Source organism: Pholcus phalangioides, unplaced genomic scaffold (assembly GCF_987345545.1).
Source record: "Pholcus phalangioides strain wild (caught in Gottingen) unplaced genomic scaffold, Ppha-v1.0 ptg000011l_1, whole genome shotgun sequence".
NCBI lineage: Eukaryota > Metazoa > Arthropoda > Arachnida > Araneae > Pholcidae > Pholcus > Pholcus phalangioides.
In genome coordinates, this window is record NW_028301604.1 from 4,315,766 (window position 1) to 4,338,884 (window position 23,119).

Consider the following 23,119-nt stretch of genomic DNA (forward strand, 5'->3'; position numbering starts at 1 on the left):
CAGTACGGCAGGTGGGAGCTATGTTCTGCTGGTAGCAATTCGTTAATGCAGGGAGGTAGAAAACAGTAGGGAGGTACAAACAGGCGGTGACATCGGTTGCACTTAATCGATTGGAATAGCTAACAGTTATTTTATCGATCTGTTTATATGTTTTTGGATTGTTTCTTCAAGAAAATTGGTCTCTTCCCACTTGCCCTAACATTCAAACATTGATTTCGACTTCATTTACGCAATTAGCTTCGCATTGTGCCTTATCACTTTCGTTACTTATTCTATTAGAGATTGTGTCAAAATGCATTTATTTCAAGAACGCACTTGTCAGTCGCTTACTTTTCGGATAATATTATTACTTATACTGAAATTTTTGTGGAGGCGTTCAACTGCTTTTTGTCTTTTAGTGTTCTCTGTTTGTGATAATAGTCTTAGACACTGATTCCATCTAGTGAGTCTTATTTGCTAGAAAGGAGCTTTATGTGCTTAAGCTAGGATGACCGGAACAATGAAAATTGACTCCATTTAATAATAAGTGGCTTAAATTCTTGCCGCGTATTTTTAACTTTCCTGATATGGAGTTTTTTTTTTCTTCCCTTTAACAGATAAAAGAGAAATGTGAGAATGACTATTTCTCTCTACCAGTACCTATTTTCTCTGGGAACTCTTAATCGGTGAAAATCTGCAGCAACTTCGCTATATGTTTTCATTTTCCAATGAAAATAATTTGTAATAATATCATGTGCATCTAAATCCGGTATTTTTAAGCTAAAATTAGATTACGTATATCTATTCGCTGTGTCTGAGGGAAGAAAATTGAAATTCACGATTCTTATTTTTTTCGAATTCAATATGAAAATAATGATGAAAGAAAATTTGTTATAAGAACCACTATATATAGATCTACAATGATATTTAAAAGTCGGAAACGATGATTTTTTCTGTATATATGGATAATGAAAAAAGCTCAGCAGAAACGAATCAAACAATTACGTCGGTTAATAAGGAGTGTGATCATCTCTTGTTGCAGTACAGTAGTCTCGAATTTTTCGGAATTCCTCTTCAAAACCTCTGTTTTTCACCAAACACGGGCTTTGTTTAATCTGTATCATTTTCCCACGAATTCAAGTGATTCCAGTTTGAAGGAGGTCCTGATCCTTAGACCATACATGCTTAACTCATGGCTCACGGAGTCATCTAATGTACCTGCGAAACTTCAAATGTACAAATCGCACAACCGGAGACGCAAAAAAATTAAACACGGAAAAAAATTTAAGAGCGGCCTGAGAGCCGAGAGGAGAAGGCAGAACGAAAGATCTTTTAAATGACCTGTCACACATTCACAGACCACTTCAGTGACCCTCGGCACATCTACAGACCACTTCAGTGACCCTCGGCACATCTACAGACCACTTCAGTGACCCTCGGCACATCTACAGACCACTTCAGTGACCCTCGGCACATCTACAGATCACTTGAGTGGCCTGTGACAGTTTTCAAACCAATGAAGTGGCGCGCACTCTCCAAAAGGTTGAGCACCTTTGCCCTAGACTGTGGTTCCCAAGGCTCCGCTATAATAAATTAATAGTGTAAAAAAAATGAAACATTCCTATCAACCCCCCCCCCCCCGGGCTACAGCCCCTGTCAGCCTCCTTTATGCAAAGTCCATGCTATGGATCTTGGCAGTTGTACAATGAATTAAGGACAAACAGGTATGAGTAGGTAACATCGCAAAACTTAAAAAGTCGTTCTCTATTAATTTTTCGGATAATCCGAGTTTTCAGTTTTTCGAGGTGGTGTCAGTACCGTTCAGCTCGGATTAAGCTCGGATTATCGAGGCTCTACTGTACATGGGTCACAGCTATGTATCATAATATAAATGGGTTTCCCGATCAGTTACGATGACAGAATCTTCAACTTTTCCAGCAAAACAGTTTGTCTCAGCAATGTCTTATTGGAAGTTAGTGAATTGCAATCAACTCATTCAGTTTCAAACCTGAGTGGAGGGCAGTAGCAGTCCATTGCATGCAATGAATATCTTTATATTCGCTTTCCTCTTCAATGAAAAAGAATTATTGCGAGCTCATATCACATCCAAGAATAAGCATCGTGGACCAATAGCAACTCGAAATAGACGAGCATGAAAGGTTCCGAACCTTTTTCAATTGACGGAACTGTGTGCTAAACAATATGCTCAAAATGAAACGTTATCACCTTCATATTGATCTCGTTTTGTGATATTTAGAAAGCGGTAAGGTGTGTCATTTTCTTTCTAGAATGATGTTTCGACAAACTAAATTGTGATTCATCGGAGAACATCACGTTCCTTTCATGTTAAAGTCGGGCCATGCTGTGGCTGCAACTCAGAAATCTCAGAAATGAGCTTGAATTTGCCAGGCATCGTATTGTTACGCCGCTCACAATCGGTTTTCTCGAACAGTTTTTACTCTTGAATAATCTGGTACAGGTTGTCGAAAGTCTCTTGGGGGTTTGGAATCCGATCCAAATTGTATATATTACATTCTATACGAAATTACTTACTCTAGATAGTTTTCTTTGTGATCGCTCGCGCCAACATTTCAGTTTTAATTCTCTCTTACAAAAAAAATTGACGTGGAAATTGCTGGGTGGTAATAAATTATTTTTTTCAATAGCAGAAATTATTGATCACGCTCACCCATAGCAGAAAAAAAAGAATCTGAGAAGTACCAGATAAAACATTACGTTAATATACAGGGTGATTCAGAAGTCAGGAAATATTATGTTTATCAATTTTGTCATAATTTTAGCTCGTAAAAAGTAGCATAAATCAATCATCTTAATCAACGATATCACGGTAGATTTTTTTTAGTACAATGTGCATGCAAATTTTTTATCAATTGCCATTTTTCTGATTGAAGCCGTTTATAAATTTTTATTTTTATATTACCCTCCTCCCACGCCCCATTATTAATTGACGCAAATGCCACTATGGCCGGGATTACACTATAAAAGTTTGATAAAAGATCTTTTACAAAACTTGAAAAAAAACAACCAATAAGCCTATTGGTTAAATTCGCCCGAATATAACTGACACGCTTATTGGTTGCATATTGCAAGTTTTATCAAAGAGTTTTTACAAACATAAATCCCGGTATAACACATAAATTTCCCTGTTTTTGTTAATCGTTTCTCACATTTTACTTTAATTTTGGAATCAAGTGTAGAATTTTTATTCCTTTCGGACACTCTTTGTGAAAAATTCCGAATATACTGTACTTTGTTTTTTTTTATAGCTTGTTTATTAATGCTTGATTTTTTTTTATAAGTTTAATACTTTACAATTTTTATGACACCGGTTTATGTGCGTCTCGTTTCAGAATGGCAGAAAACGGAGGCCGACAAAGTACGTGAACGTTTACTGTTAGATGAGTTTGTAGACATCGTGAACAAGAGAGACAAACTCGTCCAAGAACTGGATACTCAAGAAAAAGCGTAAATTATTTTTTATTCTGTTAAATAGTAACTTGATTAACTGATACTTTTTGCTGATAAAGATGCTAGGGGAAAACATCCTTTACTATCGGGATATATTAGTCAAGATTTTATGAGAACAATGGATGAACGTTTTCGTTAGGGTAATTAAAAATAAATACATATTTTGCTTGAAATTACGACTGTGATTAGTCATTGCTGGTTAAGGGCGGTATTCGCAGACATGGTTTAAACTATAGTCACAGTTTCTGATAAGAGATCGACACGGATTGGTTAAATCCAGGTTTTTAACCAATCTATGTTGATCTCTTTTCTAAAAATTGTGACTACAGTTTAAACCATGTCGGTGAATACGGCCCTAAGTGTAGCCAATAAAACAGACTCTTACGAAGTTTAACTGCCTGGATACGAAGCGAAGATTGATTTTGGAAAGAAAATTAACAATCTGTGGGGAATCGAACCACCAACCTCTCACTGTCCGGGCGAGTGCTCTACCATTAAGCTACAATGGACAATGGACAGACATTTCCAAACCTTAAATTTTAACTTCCCCCCGCTGATCGGGACTGCTCTGTAGACAGCCTTCTGACTCAGCAACGGCTAGTAATGACATAAGCCTCCAGATAGCGATTTACAACGAAAATGTCTGTCCTCGGTAGCTTAATGGTAGAGCACTCGTCTGGACAGTGAGAGGTTGGTGGTTCGATTCCCCCCCCCCCCCCGAAGAATGTGAATTTTCTTTTCCAAATTAATCTTCTCTTGGCATCCAGGCAATTATACTTCGTATAATTAGCGGAGAGGTTCATTGTTTCGTTAAAACACTCTTATTGTTCGCACAAAATTGCCTGTATTTTTGAATTATTTTTCGAGAAGCATAACTTTTTTTTATAAATTAATTAAAGTGTAAATTTCATTTATGATGGTTTTGTAAAAGGAATTTTGTTGCAACACTTTTTTTTTTGTGCTGTGCGAAAATTGTCTTTCATATTTACGAAGTAATCTGTTTCAAATGACTGGAGCCATGGATGATTTTAATGCCATCGATTTAGTGTGTTTACGGCTATAGTAAATAGTAATTAATACCAGAGCAAACTCTGATGTAGACTAAACATAAAAGAGACGCCGCAAAGAATGTAAATTTACGTTATGATGTTCCGTATAAATCATAGTTTCCCAAACTTTTTGTTTCATCGCCCCCTTCAAAAATTTTTCTCTCTCATCGCCTCCCAACTCAATCGAATCCATAGGATCCTATGTTATACCCGTAGCTTCTATTCCTCCGGACCATTCCATGGCCCACCAAGGGGCGATATTGCCCACTTTGGGAAACACTGATATAAATCATTTATAGAAGAGTAGTGCAAAGTATACTTGCGTTTTCTGTTTGGCATCATCCCCGAAGCTTTTAGTTGCATTCTGAGAAAACTCTTTGGAGTTTCTTTCTGAGAAAAGATGCAGCTTTTTTTATTTATTTATTATTTTTTTCGAAGTAACGTGATATCAAACGTGTCTATATCCCCTTCCTTTTACTTCACGTGATAAGCATCTAACGTGCGTGCTTAGTCTGGTCCCAGCGGGAGCTAAGACAATGTGCTGATGGGTTAGAGGCCAAATGTGTGCGAATAAGACATCACTTGTGTGTGTCTTGACTCCTACGTTTTCTTCCCTTTTAATTCAGTCTTTTTATGAGAAAAAAGAGAAGATTGATAAAGACTTATGTCCTTGAAACGCATATTTTATTTATTTATGGTGTATGAAAAGTTCTTTCGCGTAAATGCTTATTTTGCAATATCATAGTCAGTTGTCAGTCATTACGATTGAAGATCCATCTGGGTAAGGCGCCTATATAAATTTTAAGTATTTCAAGAGGCTCTACGTCTGATAGTTGAGTGATTATCTCACCGACTTCCAGTTAGATCTACGTTGGATTCCCTGTTCGAACGGCGATGTATCTTTGTGTCATAGACGTAAAAAAATTTGTATATCTTTCGTCTGTGTTAGCCGTTTGAAATCGGTTCAGGTTTGTTACCATTGGAGTCAAGTGGACAAAATGAACTAGCGAATTTAATCAAGCAAATGCTTGAAAATTTGTAGATTGGTGGCAAAGGCGAATTTGGTTGCTGGATCGATGGTGTGTCAGCCCCCGGCTTCTAAATCTGGTTATTTACAAATACAAATACAACGCCACAACAGGCAAATTGCCCAACGAGGTGGCTGACTTAAGAACATCATGGATCCCCGAGCCATTTTTTGGAGGCCCTACCTACTACTACTACACCACACATGTGCCCCGCCCACACCCCGGAATGTACGAAGTAATGCAGTGCAACAGCAAACAATTCTGAATTTTAATAATTTAATATTTTAATATATCGATAAAGTCCCAATAAACTACTATAAATTCCTTTCCACTGACCAAAAAAAATAATCATAACAAAAATCAATTCAGTGCTGGATGTAAATTTCCAGTAAATTTTTTAATTTTCCTCCGTCTTATTTTCCTCAACCACGACTGTAAATAAACCCTAGATCAGTGTTTCTCAACCAATTTTAGCACATGGCCCCCTTCAGACTAATTTTCTTCCCAAGGTCCTCTTGTCTTATGCAGCCACTTCCCTCACCCAGGAACGAGACTCTCTCTAATTTAGCCCTTTCCGACTCGGTGTGTCCAGTCTAGGCACACCTCAAAATTCCCTTTTCTAAATAAAACGAAAATTAGTTTAGGGATTACATTCAACCTTCAGCGCCACACAAGCCAAACCATACTTTTGGTCTGTGTTTATTTTTTGGAAACCCTTATATTTTTTTGAAAGAAATGGATTCAAATTTCCAAGAACTCTTTTTTGGATATAAAAAAAGGATTTCTAAAAAAAAAACCAATTTCTGTTATTTTGTTGGCTGCACACTAATCGCTTTATTCTGTATAAGTTTAAACTTTTTGCATTGAAAGCTTGCCTGAAATTGAGTCCCGAATTCATGGTGTGCCCTCTGTGGAGGGGAAGCGATTTTGGGTAATCATCCCTCCCAACAGTCGAAGTATATCGGAAAAATTAGTGTGACCTAAAAATATGGGACTATCCAACCAATCTACACAATAAATTGTCCCTCACGGCATATCACCCTGAATCCGAGTCTGTCCTGGGTTGTGCTAAATTTCAGTGAGCTGCCTTCCAACTGTGCGGGTTCTACGCAGGGCAGTCTCAACATCATGGGGTGGCCTCGGGTAAAGTGATGTTTTGCGGCCGCATACTTTTCTGGAAGTAAGAGCTTACACAATCACGAAGATCACCGTACCTATCTTAAGGTGTAGGCTTCCTATGGACATGAGGCCCACAAAATCATGATGAACATGGCCTCTTCCTTGAGATAGTCTAGGTTCTATGCAGCTCTGCTGGATTTTGTAGAGTAGGCACGCTTTTTCCCTTCCATATTTAGTTTATTTTTGAAAATGAATCTGCAAAAGACTAAAGTTATGTTCAACCCGTTTGCGTTGAAGAGGACAATCTTGTTCAACACACAGAGATAGAAGAAGTGGAAAGCTATGTATACCTGGGACAAGAAATCACCATGGACAACGGAATCATTAATAAAATAAACAGAAGGATCAGGATTGGATGGAGCACTTTTGGCAAAAACTGCGTAATTCTGAAGAGTCACATGCCATTATGTCTGAAAAGAAATGTTTTTAACCAGTGTGTGCTACCAGCACTGACTTATGGAGCTGAAACATGGACACTCACAAGCAAGACGATACAAAGGCTACAGACAACGCAAAGGAGCATGGAAAGATGTATGTTAGGCATCACAAGAAGAGACAGAAAACGAATCACTTGGATAAGGAACCACACAAAGGTATATGATATCATGGAAAGAATCAAACGTTTGAAATGGAAATGGACTGGACATATTGCAAGAAGACAGGACAACAGATGGACCACAAGTATTCTAGAGTGGTACCCCCGTGGTGTTAAACGTCCGAGAAGGCGTCCCCACGCAAACTCCCTGGCCTACCTTTTATACCTAGAATAAATTCGTTGTTCTTCACGAAATTGTTAACCAGTGTCTTAGACTTATTAATATTTTGTCCAATTTCTGGAGAAATTAATCTACACTTTTTAAAATGAGAATCTTGCCTTTTTCTTTAAGAGCCTTTCGCCTCACCTCGTCCAATCTTCATGAATCGAACTTCGCGGAAAACAACTACGTCGAATTATTCGACAGGCTCCCAAAAATGATGCCTAGCCAAAATGATATGCAAATAACTTGATTGACGCTAGAAAATGAGGGTGGCCTTAGTTTTTTTCCCAACTGCGTTATACTGTAAATCGAAAAGAAAAAATTCACTGGAAAAATATTGTGAATTTTCGAAAGAAGTTTCAAGGTATCATTTCTCGTTGTATTTGTTATCTCCGGAAAAAAATTTCGAAAAATTCTGACAGTTACTTTTTTTTAACCGCCGTTCACCTGGCACTATAATTTCTTCTGTATAATTAAATTGCATAACTAAATTGCCGCTGTGTTGGTCGAGCGGTCACAGTGACGGACTCGCATCGCGAAGTTCCGGGTTCGAACCCCACCGGATCCACAGTGGTGGTTTGCTGAAGTTGGTTTTCTGTGTTCCCAATTTCGAGTCGCGAACGCGAGTCGATCTCCCCGTTAAAAAAGGTCTCGCCACAGAGAGCAATAGGCCTACAACACGGTACGAATATTCCATCGTTACACTTCACTCCTGAAATAAAAATGGCAGAACTGAAAATTCAAAAACGTGACACTACATACACATTCAGAGTGTTACGTACCTATACACACACATACTTCCGGCACTACTCAATCGGTAGTAAATTGCCCATGGCGATAGACTGGAATTGTGCTTGGTTTGAATGATGAATGTATAACCAAACTGCAATTTATAAGCTCAGCTTCATACTTTTTCTATGAAATGCTTTTGATCACAGATGATTGAGACCGTTGTGATCGATGTTAGATTCATCCAGAGATGAATGGGTGCACATATTTTGAAGTTTTCAAACGGTGTTTATTTTTTAGATTTCATTAAAGGAACTGTACACAATATTCCTCATTCAAACCACTCATATTTATTGATTGTCTGTGGGGGGAAAAAAATTTGTTCTGTAATACGTGTAACATTTACATCTGATGCCGCAAGAATTTTCGGATTTACTGTGATTCTAATATGATTTTAGCAAATCATTCCTGAAATAGGGGGAACTATACAATGCTACTACATCTATTTAAGCTGCAGGTGAGAAACACATTTATGTTTCTTTTGCGAAGCATTTAAAACTGGCGGAATGTGTGGAACAGTGGGCCTCTTTAATCTTATAAAAGAACAAGCTTGTCATTCGTATTTGATGGATGGGAAGGGTGGTGTGGAATTGCTGTTGTCAAGTGACTTGTTTCATACACGTTGTTAGTAGTGGTGAGGTCATGCTTCTTCTTCATTTATCACTCTTTTACTTTCATTTCTTTTCATTTTTTATTTATTATATAAAATTATAAAAAAAAATGAGTGGCGCAAGTTAAGAGATTTGAATTCAGTTCCTGTATACTGTCAAACGCAAAACTCGATTGCATATGTGTGTGATATGTCTTCTTTTCTGTGTCTGTCTTGCAGTATGAAGATATAACCATAATGCATATTTTTATTGATATGGTGATACCGATTTTACTTACTTTATATCGGTGGAAAAGCAGTAAATCAAGTATTTCTGTAAATAAATTCATAATAATATCGGAGTTTTATGCGAATAATTTAGACATTTCAATTTCTAAGTTTCTCTTGAATGAAAATATTGAATATCACCCCTCAATTTTTATGTATTGTATATGATGAGTAATTATAGTTTTAATTATGCTGTGACTAAGTTTCAGATTTTTTCAATGAACTTCTTATTCATTCCGGGGAAGGGGGAAATAAATAGTCCAACTAGATAATAAATAACGAGCATCGAACCTCATTTCTTTGAATGAAAAGAATTTTTTTTAAGATATGTTGATCTCGTATATATTCATGAAATAGTTGAGATTTCAAAAATTAAACTCTTGGGATTAGAGCTTTGAAATACAAGCGAAACCTCTATAAAAAGGCTACGCAACGTTCATATGAAAATTGGCATTTTATGTGCTCTTGATAGAGGGCCAAATGTGGAACCGTGTCTCAGGAAAAAATATGCACGGATACAGTAAGTGGTTTTTGCCATTTATTGTGGATACGATATTTGTGCAACATTGAAATACACAGTAATCAATGTATTGTCTCTTGAAATCAACGTAGCAATATTTTGACGAAGAAACATCAACATTTTTTTACTTTGAGCCAGTGGACGTTGCTGAATGTTTGAACTTAGCGAGCTCACAGTGATATCTAGAAAGATCAAATTCAATGAAATACCACTTGACAGTTTCTCTGCATGGTTTTGAAGTATAGAATTTTTTTTTCAGATCATGCGCCGAAAAATTCTCTCAAAAGAAAGAGCAATATAAACCTCGTGCTGACCATTCTACGTGGATTTCCTTCCAATAAATCATACTTCAGTATGTCCTAGTTGAAAATAGATAATTATGGTGAAGAAGATAAATTTTAGTTTATTCATGCATATTGGATAAAAAAACCCTGGGGAAAAAACAATGTATTATTTCACCTTGAAAAATTTGGCCGTTTGAAAATTTTTTCAAATGTTGAAGGGAAGTTTCACAAATAATTTATCCTATACAGTATGTTGACATGCGTGACGTGAAAATCGTAGTACAGTATATTGAAATTTTTCTAATTGAAACTTGAGTGGTTGCATCTCTAGAAATGAGACTATCCCTGGCGGAACATATTTATAAAGGATGAGTTAGGAGAAGGTAAACGTTATGTGGCCACTATATAGAAAGAGCCAGTACATGATCAGATGGAGTGGGGAAGTAAGGAATGAATACTCGGGGTAGAGAGTTAGTGAGTGAGAGACAAACTAGCAAGAGGAACCACGATGTTGGGTAGGGTAAGACACATACATATACTCTTTCGACAGTGAGTAGAGTGTGACCCTGGAGACCTCAGAGCGACTTTCCCGGCGGTTGCTGATGCATGGAGTCTATTGGGAAGCTCTAATCCTGCCGGAAAATGAGTCCGTCGCAGAACGGGGTCCTGGAAAACAGAGGGTCGTAATCCTTAAATAATTACGTGAGGACGCGCGCTCGTGTGTCGTGGACTTGTGGTGGCTTAGAGCACGGGAAAAGCACTGTTACGGCCTTGGTAATTACATGCTGTTACACGGTCTCCTTTCCTTTTGTTCATGGAGAAATGGTGGCTTCCTGTTGGTGCGGTGCTTTTGTATCGTATTATTATCATTATTGTTGTACTTCTCGTAGAATGAACGCATGTGAGTACTTTACTTTTAGAACAACATAGATGAAGGTGCATTTTAGTTTCTTTCGTATTTAAATTTTCTTATACCGATATAAACCCACCATTTCTCCGATGTTGACAGGAACAGAAGGGGCAAGAGCGAGATATAATTATTACTACTACATAGGTATAAACTAATCATTTATAGGTGCAGTATCAAGTCATTGCTCAAAAATTAGGTATACAGAGTTGTCGAAACTAAGCTTCCCCAATCCAGAGAGTTTTGAAGAGCGTTCTATTAGTCTTAATTGGTGGTTCTCAACCTTTGGAAGCCCGCGGCCCCGATTGATTTTCTATTTTTTTATGAGTGGAAGGTCCAGTAGTACCTGCGACGAATGCGATACAAATGGAGGAAGGGGGAATGAAACGGCGAATCACTCACGGCCTGGAGGTTGAGAAACGCTGGTCTAAATGACACTTTATTTCGACAACAGGCACTTCAGATGATACTCATCGTTCATGATACTTTGAAAAAATGGTACAAAAATAATACATTCACCGATAGGAGGTACCGCTCAACAAATCATTCTGTGGATAAATCAGCTGTATTTTCTATTCGAAAAACAATGTTTTCCACCTCCGAACGCGGTGCCTTTATACTTGGAACATGCCGACGAATGCTGGCTTTCCCGTGTGGCAGGGTAGCGGGTTTTCGATAGACCTGCAGCTTGACAGAATAGTGAAAAAAGCGGGACATATTGGATATCTCTCTAGAATGTAGGATGATTTGTCGAGCTGTGGTGTCGCCGTATTTTTTTTAATTCACTCAGGGCCATAACTGGGATTTTTGCCGCTCCCATAACTTGAAAATTCGATAATTTTATAACGGTGTTCTTTGTTTCCACCTAAAACTGTCGCACCATAAATTTTTTCGCCCGGGACAGTTCCCCTCCTCCCGGCTGGGGACCCTCCTCTGTTCCGGCCTTGAATCCACTAAATGGTTTACGCATCATCTGAAGTGTCTATAGTCTGAATTTCGTGTCATTTGGACGCGAAACTGTTGAAATTTGAGACTTCCATTCTTTTGACCTCTCGCTCACGATTACGTTGTTATAATGCGGGAACACAAAAATGAAATGTTTATTCTAGGTACCGGTATTAATATCGAATTGGTTCTCATATATGCATAATATGGGGAATTAATATTTAAATTTTATCAAAAATTTATTGGACAGCGAGATATTTCGGTCTAACGGGGCATGTTCTGAATATGTTAAAAAATATTTTGTACTACTTAACTTATATGTCTCTCATTTATGCTGTTCAAAGTTTAGCCCGTTTTCATCGCTGTAAGCATTTCATTGCATTATTTAAATTAGGTAACATAGCGTGTCCCATTGGGCACACAGTGTCAGATTTCTGGAGATTCCGATAGAGATAATCGAGACGGGAATTTTTGTATGTAACATGGAGGGGCCGGTGAAGGTTATCGCCCCTCCCGTTCAGTAAGAAAATTGTATTATATTGACATAGGCAAGAGACAAGATGGGCATTCGCCACCCTCATTTGCAAAACTCACCCTCCGTGATTCACTGCCCCGCCCCCTTCGAGAAACCTATATCCGCTTATGGGGGTTGTCTAAATATATCGTCATAGTGTAATTATTACTATGATAATATACAGGGTCTCCTGTAAGTGCTAGCACGGTCTTTATCTCACTAACCGTCCGTCGTAGAGGTATGATTCCAATTTAATAAATGCTCAACGGGTGTTCAAAAATTACCCTGTACCAGTTTTGAGAGTGAAAATACAGTGCATAACAAAATAAAAAAATTTAAATTTTTATACGGTCCCCGTGTCCTTTAACTTCCAGTTAAAAAGTTGTTGCTCTGTATCTCCTGGTGCTAACAGAAAAAAATTCCATGTTTACAAGTGCAATATTCGCCGAGATATTCGAATTCGAAAAACGGAGGAAATTTGGGAGGAACGGCGTTAAATGCGGGTAAAACGGTTTGTCCACATTTGATCATTGATAATTTTTGTCGCACCACGGTCATTTTCTGCACACGAGGGCTAATTACACCGGGACGTACAATTTATTGCCGATTCCGAACGCAGGCTTGTTTTTTATACTCATCGAGAGGTTGGTGCGCTAACCCCTCGATGGAGGATTTTCTGCGGTAGCAATTTTTTGCTGCGGTCAAGTCGCCATTTTTTGTTGTACCCTGTGTCAGGAAAGTTTTCTGACAAGGACGAACCGGGTATCGAACTCGCGACACCAAAAAATCCTTTGGTACTTTAGGCGAGTATCTTATCGACCGGGCTACCGTGCCCCTGGCCACATTTGATGCTGTTCTTTCCCAAATTTCCTCCGTTTCTCGAATTCGAATATGTCTGTGAATATTGCACTTAGAAACATGGATTTGTTTTTTGTTGACATCAGGAAAACAGGGCAACAACTTTCTAATTGGAAGTTAGAGCGGGGGGGGGGGGCGTATCAGGATGTACAATATAATTGATTTTGATTTTATTTTATACAGCTCATCCATTAGCCACCCAGTATATGCATTCGAATACTCGTACATAATGTGCTTTTCATGAAGTGCTTGGGATAGTTTGTCCACCATATTTGATTTTGATTCCATTCATGAGAGTCAAATACGAAATGTTTCGGAGCTAAGCCGGCTTGTTTCTAGTTTCTTCACTCTTGTTTTCTTCTTTTCCGTCACGGCCATGCAAATTTCGGATCTCCACTAAAAATATTTTTCAATTCATTCCGTTTTACTAAACAATTTTTGTCCAAAAAATGAATTTTTTTAAAACCATTTTTTATAATTACATATTTTTTTTAGAAGTATTTTTCTATAGCAATTATTAAATCTCTATCAGTTGAAATCAAAATACGAATTATCAGCGAACAATATTGAAAATAAATGAACTTCGAACCTCCTACGATGAGGTTTAATCAGGTTTAATCTGATTTTGCTGACTGAGCAGACCTAATGAGTCAGCAGTTAATTAGTTAATCTGCTTGTGTGGGGCTCTTTTTTTTCCATAAGATGCTGGGGAATAATTCGACTTATGTCGTAAAGGAAGCTGCTGCTTCTTTACTTTCACATTTTCCCGTTTCTATATTTGCATAATATTTTATCCCGTTATGTTTTTGCATCAATTCTTGGAAATTACGCTATTTGTCTATAATGAATCTTGATGGGCATTTTCGCCGAATCTATCATTTATCTATTTTTAGGCTATAGCAAGCAGCATTAGCATTTCCCAGAATTTAGGGAATCTTTAAGAGAAAATAAGCTCTGTAGGTGGAGATGAGATTAAGCTTATTATTATCGGTTTAGTTGCCTTCTTCCCGAAAAAAAAACTCTAGCTCCAACAGTGCTAGTAGTGAACCGTATATTCAAGAGCTTTAGAGTTTTGAAATACTACATCCATAATTCACTTAAGGCGCATTAGAATTAGTTAAGCTCAGAATCTTAATTTTAGAAATAATTTATTAGAAAAATTGGATTGTGGTGGGAACACATCAAGGGAGGCGGTTGTATGACTGGCAGCTCATGTGTACTTGGTTTTAGCCTTGATTTTGATTTTATTTTTTTATAAATCTGAACTATGTTATATTTCGCTATATTATTGAAGTAAACTATAAAACTATTATGTTTACCCGGTAAACTTATACGCGCAGAACGAATTAATGAAAATTTATTACGATCAACAAATGAAATGTTAATACAGCTGATTTTTTTGAAGAGCCAAATACATCCTCGGGTGAATGAGTGTTTTATTTGTAATTGAGGTTTTCCTCGTCAAATATTAAAATTAAATCTGAATGCTCGTTTTATAAGTGAACGGTATTTGATAAACAAGAGGTATTCCAATGAGTCCGCTGTAAATCACTTTCATCCACACTGTGTTGGTGTTCCAGAATCAAGTTTCAGGAAATTAGAGAAACATGAAAAATGTTCGTGGTATATTGCGGTCAATGCAATCCGAAAATAGGAGGAACTGAACATACACAAGATCTATGAATTGTTTAAAAAACGAACCGATGCCTATGTTCCAACAACTAAAAAATGAACTGTCTCTCAAAATGACCGACGAGTGTAAAGCTGCTCGAGTTGAAATACTAGAACTCAAGAAAGCCCTAGAATTCAACGACGAAACACTGAGAAATGAAATCTGAGCTAATAGAAGTAAACAATAACCTTAAGGAGTTGAAGGGCCAAAACAAAAAATTGGAATTGGAGAACGATGTTCCGAAGCAAAATTGTAAGTATGCAAATCGAGATTGAAAAGATGGAACTAAGGTCGAAGTCTTCTAACATTGAAATCAACGGCGTCGGAGAGCAGCCGATTGAAAATGTGATAGAAATAGTGAACAAAATCCGTTATCAACTAGATGTGTATAATCCTGAAGATATCCTGAAACTTCATCGCTTTCGCTCGGCTAACAAAAACAAGCCAAGACCAATCATCGTCAAATTCAGACTCTGTTCTGCGTTATAGATGGCTGTCTGCTGTCAGGAAAAAAAAAAATCTCTGCTTGCTAGTGAAGTGGACGAACGACTCAAATCATCCAAAATCTATATCAACGAACATATTACCCGATCGATAAAAAAACTTATTCTATCAGGTGTGACAATTCAAACTTGAACACTCATTCAAGTTCGCATGGATTAGCGACGGAAAAATTCTGATTCGTAAAACCGAAGGTGATGGAATTTACTACATTCAGTGTCTAAATGACATGGATAAAATTCGTTATCCAGAAAAATGGTAACGGGAAAGTGCCCATATATATATATACACACACACACACACACACACCGTCTCTCCAAGCAAAATCGTCAATTCTGAAAATTTGCTTAGGTTTAAAAATAATTTAAAACTGATTTAAGTAACTCAATTTCGTACCTAATAATGCTGTGTGATTTTACTAAATAAATTTTTTCTAACCAAAAATAAATAAATAATCAAAACAATGGAAATTTTGGGTTCTCATCAAAGGCGTCCTAATTCGTCCCCTCTTTCCAGTTGTTATCATTTATTTTATTTGCGTATGCCTATTAGTTATACATAATTAGTTAATATATATTTATATATAATTAGTTATATTTATATATTGCTTACATTTATTAATTTATTATACTTATATAATAAGTTTTTTTCATGAATAAGACATAAATGTTAAACGCAGTATTATAAATAGGTCGACAAGTGATCTTACATCAATCAAAATGAATCTAAATAGTCGGGAAAGAAACAAATATATATCACTAGAATAAACACGATGAGTTTCCCTCTGATGCTCAGAGGGGACGGATTTAGGAATTCAGCTATAGCAAAAATTGACTGCTCCTGAATAAAACGACTACAGCTACACTACTACAACTATGCTACGCAATATTCAAGTAGTGATCTATAACTATCAATCGCTAACTGATAAAAAAACTTTCCGTATAAGGCGTAAATATAACTGTTCAAAGTTGATTTCCCACTGTAACAAGTTATAACAATTTTTTTTTTAAAATTACTAATACAAACACAAATGCCACAACAGGCAAACTACCCAACTAGGTGGCTGAAAAAATTTGCCCATAAAAAATATGAATGCCAAATATAACCAAAATACCCAATATAAAAGCATATATTCCCAAAAAAATTTAATAATTCAATTAATTCAATTAATTGATTGAAAAATTAAAGCGTAAATGAAGAGAGCAAAGCAACTGCGGCACTGCGAGTAGTCAACTGTATGGCTCTGAAGACTTTCGCAATATAGCAGCTCTGTACATGCAAATGAGAGAGGGGGACGAATTTTGGGCACTTTTCTTTACTTGAGAATCACTAGACAATCATCTCGTGATTCTCGATATCTATTATTTGGATTCGTTGAGAGAGTTAAAATATTTTATACATGAAAAAAAATCTCATGTTAAATTATTTTATACTAACATTCAAAGTTTGCGCTCAAACTTTGATCAGTTACTAATATATGAATGCTGAATTTGCCGCTGTGGTGGTCGAGTGGTTATAGTGACGGACTCGCGATGCGAGGATCCGGGTTCGAACCCCACAGTGGTGGTCGGCTGAAGTTGGTTTTCTGTGGTTCCCAACTTCAAGGCGCAAATGCGAGCCGATCTCCCCGTTAAAAAGTCTCGCCACAGAGAGCAACAGTCCTACAACGAAAAATCATTCAATCATAACACTTCACTCATAGTTTGAAAAACTGGTGGCAGATGGCAGCACTACACATAACAAGCATTACAGAGAAACAAAAAAAAAAACTTCACGTCAGGTTTCACTACACGTACACTCCCGCATGTACCGATTCGTTAGGGGTTCCGCGGGGGGTTGTGGGCGAAGTGCATGTGTGGTGTAGCAGTAGTAGGTAGGGCTCGTAGGTAGGGTAAAAAAGGGCTCGGGGATCCATGATGTTCTTAAGTCAGCCACCTCGTTGGGCAATTTGCCTGTTGTGGCGTTGTATTTGTATATGTATATTTGTATATCTTGATAAAATGAATGTTTTTGATTTGTTTTATTAAGTGAAATTTGGATAAAACAGCGAAGTAGATATGTAGAATATTCCTGGATACAATTCGTTAAGTGATTTCCGTGCACGAAATAGGTCCGGCAGTGTAATTACTTATATATTAAAGATAATTATCTAACCGACACGATTACTATAGATATGATTGCAGCCGGGATAGTCTGTATGCTAAAACTAAATATATAAAATTTCAACTTTATACTAATATATATAGACACAATACCGAAAATCTCATAATTCATTGTCATAATGAAGAATGCCTACGAGTAAAATGCTTGTAATTCATTGAAACCGAAGAAATTCTTCGGCGTAATATATCTTGGCGTAACATTGCATAAAAATTTAAAATGGAAGACTCATCCCCTGACAATCTGCGATAGACTAAATTACATAAATATTCGAATTTTCAGTCTAAAAAATAGTTTCCACTGATTTCCTTCTGACCATCTGTTATGCTTGAGTTTTTTTCTTGATTCAGCACGCTGCGTCTGGGGAGGGGGTGACTATGAATCAAACTATAATCCGATCACTATTCCTCTGAATTTTATGTACGGTTCTTAAAATTTTACGTACAATGTTTCATTCAAATAGAGCTCGTTATTAAAATGATTTTCGTTTTAATTCTATCAAACTACATATGGTAAAGATATTAATGTTTATACAAAGAAATCCCTCATGGTTTAAAATAAAAAATGGATCAAACAGAAAGCAGACGGGGAGTTTCCTATGACATCGACAAACCTAAAAACCATTTTCCAAAACAGTTTCTCTATCTCGCCCCCAGAAACTGTAACAACTTAAACCGTGATCTAAAGAAGGAATGAATGAACGCCAGGGTCTCTGCCACCGGACTTGTCCCGTTGCCGAGATCTCTTCCAGCCCAGCTTCGTGGCAGAGTCTGGAACAAAGTGTGTATGAGTGCACCCAACAGTCTGAGTATGTAGCTAGTGTTGTGTATGATATTTCAGTGCTGCCATCTATATTTCAAATTGTGAGTGAAGTGTAATGATTGAATATTTGTAACGTTGTAGGCCTGTTGCTCTCTGCGGCGAGACTTTTTAACGGGGAGATCGGCTCGCATTCACGCCTTGAAGTTGGGAACCACAGAAAACCAACTTCAGCCGACCATCACTGTGGGGTTCGAACCCGGATCCTCGCATCACGAGTCCGTCACTATAACCACTCGACCACCACAGCGGCTGATCTAAAGAACGACAAAAATTTTAACTAGAAATCTATTACCAATTATGTATACAAAAATAACCAATGATGTAAAACATATTTCTTTACTTCAAATGAAAGATACATAATTAGATTTATAGATACCATTTCAAAATTACGGCGAAATCGGAACAGGTTTGTAATTTAATTTTGAAAACCATGCTTAAGGTTATGCTGTTCACTCTTCTTTGGAATGTGTTAGCCACCTGCTTTGAACGGATCGTACCTGATCCCTTAGGCACAACGGAAGTAAACCATGTATGTGTATATGTATGTTTGTATATGTTGTGTTATTACTTTCTGTGTGTGTCTATATATATATATATATATGTGTGTGTGTTATGTAAATAAGTTGCAGTTTAATAACTAATTCGAGAAGAAAGAACTCACTTCATACTTGTATTAATAAGAAAGAACTGATAATTGTTTTTTTCTCATGTTACATAAAACGGTCTTTGACGCAGCTATTGTACTTAAATAAAGTGGATTATCGATAGCAGGAATAGAGCGTCTCCAACCGCTGCAGGGTAGGAAATAAAATCGATCGTTTTAACATTTTATATTACGGGCAAGGAAAGTTCAAGTTTATAGCATTATGTTTTATTACAGTAGAACCTCTCTAATCCGGACTGATCAATCCACAACTGACACACTCCTCTGTCAAGAAACTTTTTTTTCGTCTTAACTGGGGACTTTGATATTTTTTCTTTACTCAAATTCCGTTTCAACTTATTCTATTACATCCGCGGATATTTTCTTTCTTTTTTATACCACTTTCTTTCTGATGTGGAGTTGTGGTTTTCGGGCTTCTGGAGTATTGAGTATTGTTACGGTTTTTGAGCTTCTGGGAAAGTAGAAACAATGATGGAATCTGCATGTCTCGCTGATATCATGATTTCTGCATCTGCGTGTCTCGAAAAATGTAATTTGTGAGAAAGTTAGCTTCAGTCAAAAATGTTTTTTTCTTTCTTCCTTTCAATTATCCGCACTGTACAGTTGACCTTAGTGTTTTAGAACTTTTCCTATTATTTATTCTATTATTTTTTGTGATTATTTTACTGAATTTTCAAACATGCTGAAAACGTCAAGGCATGTTCAAGCTGCGAACGGAAACATAATGCTTCAAATATGTGTGGGAAAGTTGATTTTTTGAAAAAGCTAGCACGCACAGCATACAGTACGAATGTTCTGTGAAGAATTTGGAATCGGAAAATCTACGTTTTACAATCTTTAGAAACAAAAAAAAAGTATATATATATAATATATATATACTATATATATATTTCATTTTTTTCGGATACGAGCAATGCCTACAAAGAATATTTGAAAAACAAGTAAAGAAGATTTTTTTCCTGTCGATAACTATAATGGCGTGTAAATTAAAAGTTATTATTTAAAATTAAATAATCTGTGCTTTATTATACGCATACATACAGGGTGATTCAAAAGTCAGCGTACAAACTTTTAGGGGAGGTAGAAACCACAAAAACAAAACAGAATCACTGGAATGTATGACCGGAAACCCCAACCTGATCAACTAGAGGATAAACGAAGATGCAGAAATGACAAGCCAATAATGGGTGGAAAACTTTATTTAGCGATACTTTACACGAGGACAGTACATGCACACGTTAAGTTTCACAACAAGTGATCAAAGTTTTTACCATCCACAGTTATGCACGCAATGAAATTTTTAGAGAGTTTTTCCACCCATTATCGGCTTGTCATTTCTGCATCTTGGTTTATCTTCCAGCTGATCAGGTTGGGGTTTCCGGTTATACATTCCTATGTGATTCTGTTTTGTTTTTGTGTTTTGTACCTCCCCTAAAAAATTGTACGTTGAGCTTTGAATCACTCTGTATTGTTTTATTAATTTTCTTTCAAAGGAATCAATGAATCAAAGCACTCAGAGGCATTTTACTGCTTTAAATATGAAAGCTTAGGAAATAAGCAAAAGTTGTTGCATAATCCGGAATCACTTAGGTCCCAATGAGACCGGATTAGAGATATCCTACTGCGTCACTCTCAAAGACTTCCAACACAATTCTGTCTCTTCTCGGGATTACATAGTAAGAGTTGTTTCATCCCTTTGAAGTCGTGCTGGCCGCCTTGGCCCAGTGGGCGTGGTCTCGGAGCTGCTGCGTGACGTCACTGCTTTGATACTTTCAGCATCTGCTGTATTCACGTCGCTTATTTTACATTTCAGTTGTTTATTTCACTGTTTTAAATTAGTGCTGTACGTGTGGTATTTTGATAGTTCATTTTGACAATAAATTATATACGCCCTCACACAGACCGTTAGGTACACACATTCACACTTCTGGCACAACTCATTCGGTAGTAAATTGCCCATGGTGATAGACCGGGGAGTTGTGCCACACCATCTATAGCAGGCCTCCGCGCGAAGCCTGTGACGTCACTGAAGAAGGTCATCTCACCTATAGCCATTGGATATACTACAACAGAGGTGGGTGTAGATGGCGCATGCGTTGGCGTGGTATATCAATGGCTATAGGTGAGATGACCTTGAATGACTTCCCGAGCTTCGCGCAGAGGCCTCCTGCTATAGATGGTGTTGGGTGTGCTTGGTTTGAAAGGAAGTAAATTTCTGGCCAGGCGCGGATCCATGCAATATGTCGGGGAGGGCGAGTTAGTGAGCGTATAAAAAGCGTTCGATTTTACGAAATAGAACGATTATTTTCCATTGTCTTTCTGGCTCTGGGGACCATCTCTTCCCCTGTGGATCCATTCCTGTTTCTGACCCACGAACGGTTTCCATATCATGCATCTGGTAATTTCGAAGTCAATGATAATTTTATTAATGCTAAAGTCACACCTTATTCAAATGAAACCAAAAGAACACAAAAAATTATCAAAAGATAATTGAAATTATGTCTCGAGTTGGTATTCAATCAACAACCCAATAAAGTTTAGCGAACGCTTGTATTTTAACTGAAATGAATCCGAGAAAAGTATTCTTAGTCGATGTTGCCTCATGAAAAAAATAATGAAATTTCTTAATTTAAATTTATAAATGGTTGAAAGAAGCAAACCAAAATGAACGTGCAATTGACTAAAATCAATGCACTAATGACAATAATCGAAGGTATAATTTTGGAAATAATTCAGTAAAAGGGGCAGTAAAGTTATTACAAACTATCGTAATGCGAAGCTGGTGGTTCGGTTCTGTCAGAGCTGTGAAGTCACGAATTACGTCAGCTGGTACCGACTTCGGCGCGTCATGAGACAGCCCTGGTTTATCCTACTGGACTAGGGCTTACGCAGGTTTTACTTTTTGGAGAGGAACAGTTCATCTTTTCCAGAGAAATTTTGAGTAACGAACCTACAAAAAGAAACATTTTAAATTGAAAGGAATGGAAAAATATTTTTTCTTTTAATATATTTTGCTTTTAAATACTTGATATCTTGGAGTGGAAGGGGGAGGGGGAAGGCTCTCCATGCCCTTCTCTCCGTATGCTTTTGCTACGGGGGAGAGATTTGGCGATCGTAAATCTCCACATGGACTGGGTTTGAACTTGATTTAGAAGAGAAAAAAATATATAACAATGTAAGCTCGAATCATATTCATAATATCAAGGAAATGGATCAGAAGCTGTAGTAAAGAACTGTGTGCAAAGAACGAAAAAGTCCATGGCTTCTTTTAGAAATTATCCTGTCGCAATACTGTACTCAAGTTTGAGCAGTGCTTAATATTGGTGCAAAACTCGCCACCCTTTATTGATCTATTAAAAATTGAGAAAATTTTCAATGAAAAATGGGTCATGCTTTACTCATGTCTTATCAGTTTTCCAGTAAATTTCTTTCACAAAAACTACGTTGGAATTTAAATACAGAACATTGTCGAGCTTTATTTAGAGGTAAGTACGTGTTCTTGTTTCCCAATTGAAAAGTTTCACCGTGGTGGCAAACGATTGGGCAGTCAAGATCAAACCTAATCTTTCCATATCTTCGGTCATTTTTCGAGGTGCGGTTTGTACGATATAGAGAACTTACTTTCTACAAATTACAGGATTTTGTTAATTTTTATTTTACACGTTAAGTATTGATTGAGAGGAATACACATTCTTTATGTGTTTATTATCTTTAATTGAATTTATTTCCTCTTCTAGAATCCACGAGGACGAGCTTGTCGCCCAAGACACGGAAAGAGTACACTTGGTTCCCGAAAGAAGCTGTACTATACAATAATTGTGGTTTTATTCGGATTCGATTTATTTGTTGGTATATTCATTATCTTCCCCTCACGTCTTCTTTCCTTTTATAAAGAATTCGCATTTTTTTTTTCGCAGAGAGAATACGACGATAAGGAATGCTTTTTTTAAGTGTGTGTGTGTGTGCTGTAGATTAGTTATAGATACTTTATTTTGAAATAGTTTCTGATCAATTTGAACTAAGATGTTTTGACGCAATTTTTTTTAACTGTTGATTTTGCGGAAACAATGAAGTGCCAAGTTTTTCCTTTCTGTATTTATTTATGCTAGATATTGTGATGAAAC

The 23,119-nt window shown here is 37.0% G+C and overlaps 1 protein-coding gene across 1 annotated transcript in view; it reads left to right on the top strand.

The window, feature by feature from the left end:
- LOC149079959 (EH domain-binding protein 1-like) overlaps positions 1 to 22,907 on the top strand; it is a 119,443-nt gene extending 96,536 nt beyond the window's left edge. Inside the window, exons 18-19 of the mRNA XM_089238869.1 lie at positions 3,351 to 3,465; positions 22,733 to 22,907. Of these exons, the coding sequence (XP_089094995.1) occupies positions 3,351 to 3,465; positions 22,733 to 22,811 (194 nt within the window). The 3' untranslated portion in view covers positions 22,812 to 22,907. The remainder of the gene's footprint in view (positions 1 to 3,350; positions 3,466 to 22,732) is intronic.
- Positions 22,908 to 23,119: the final 212 nt, after the last annotated feature.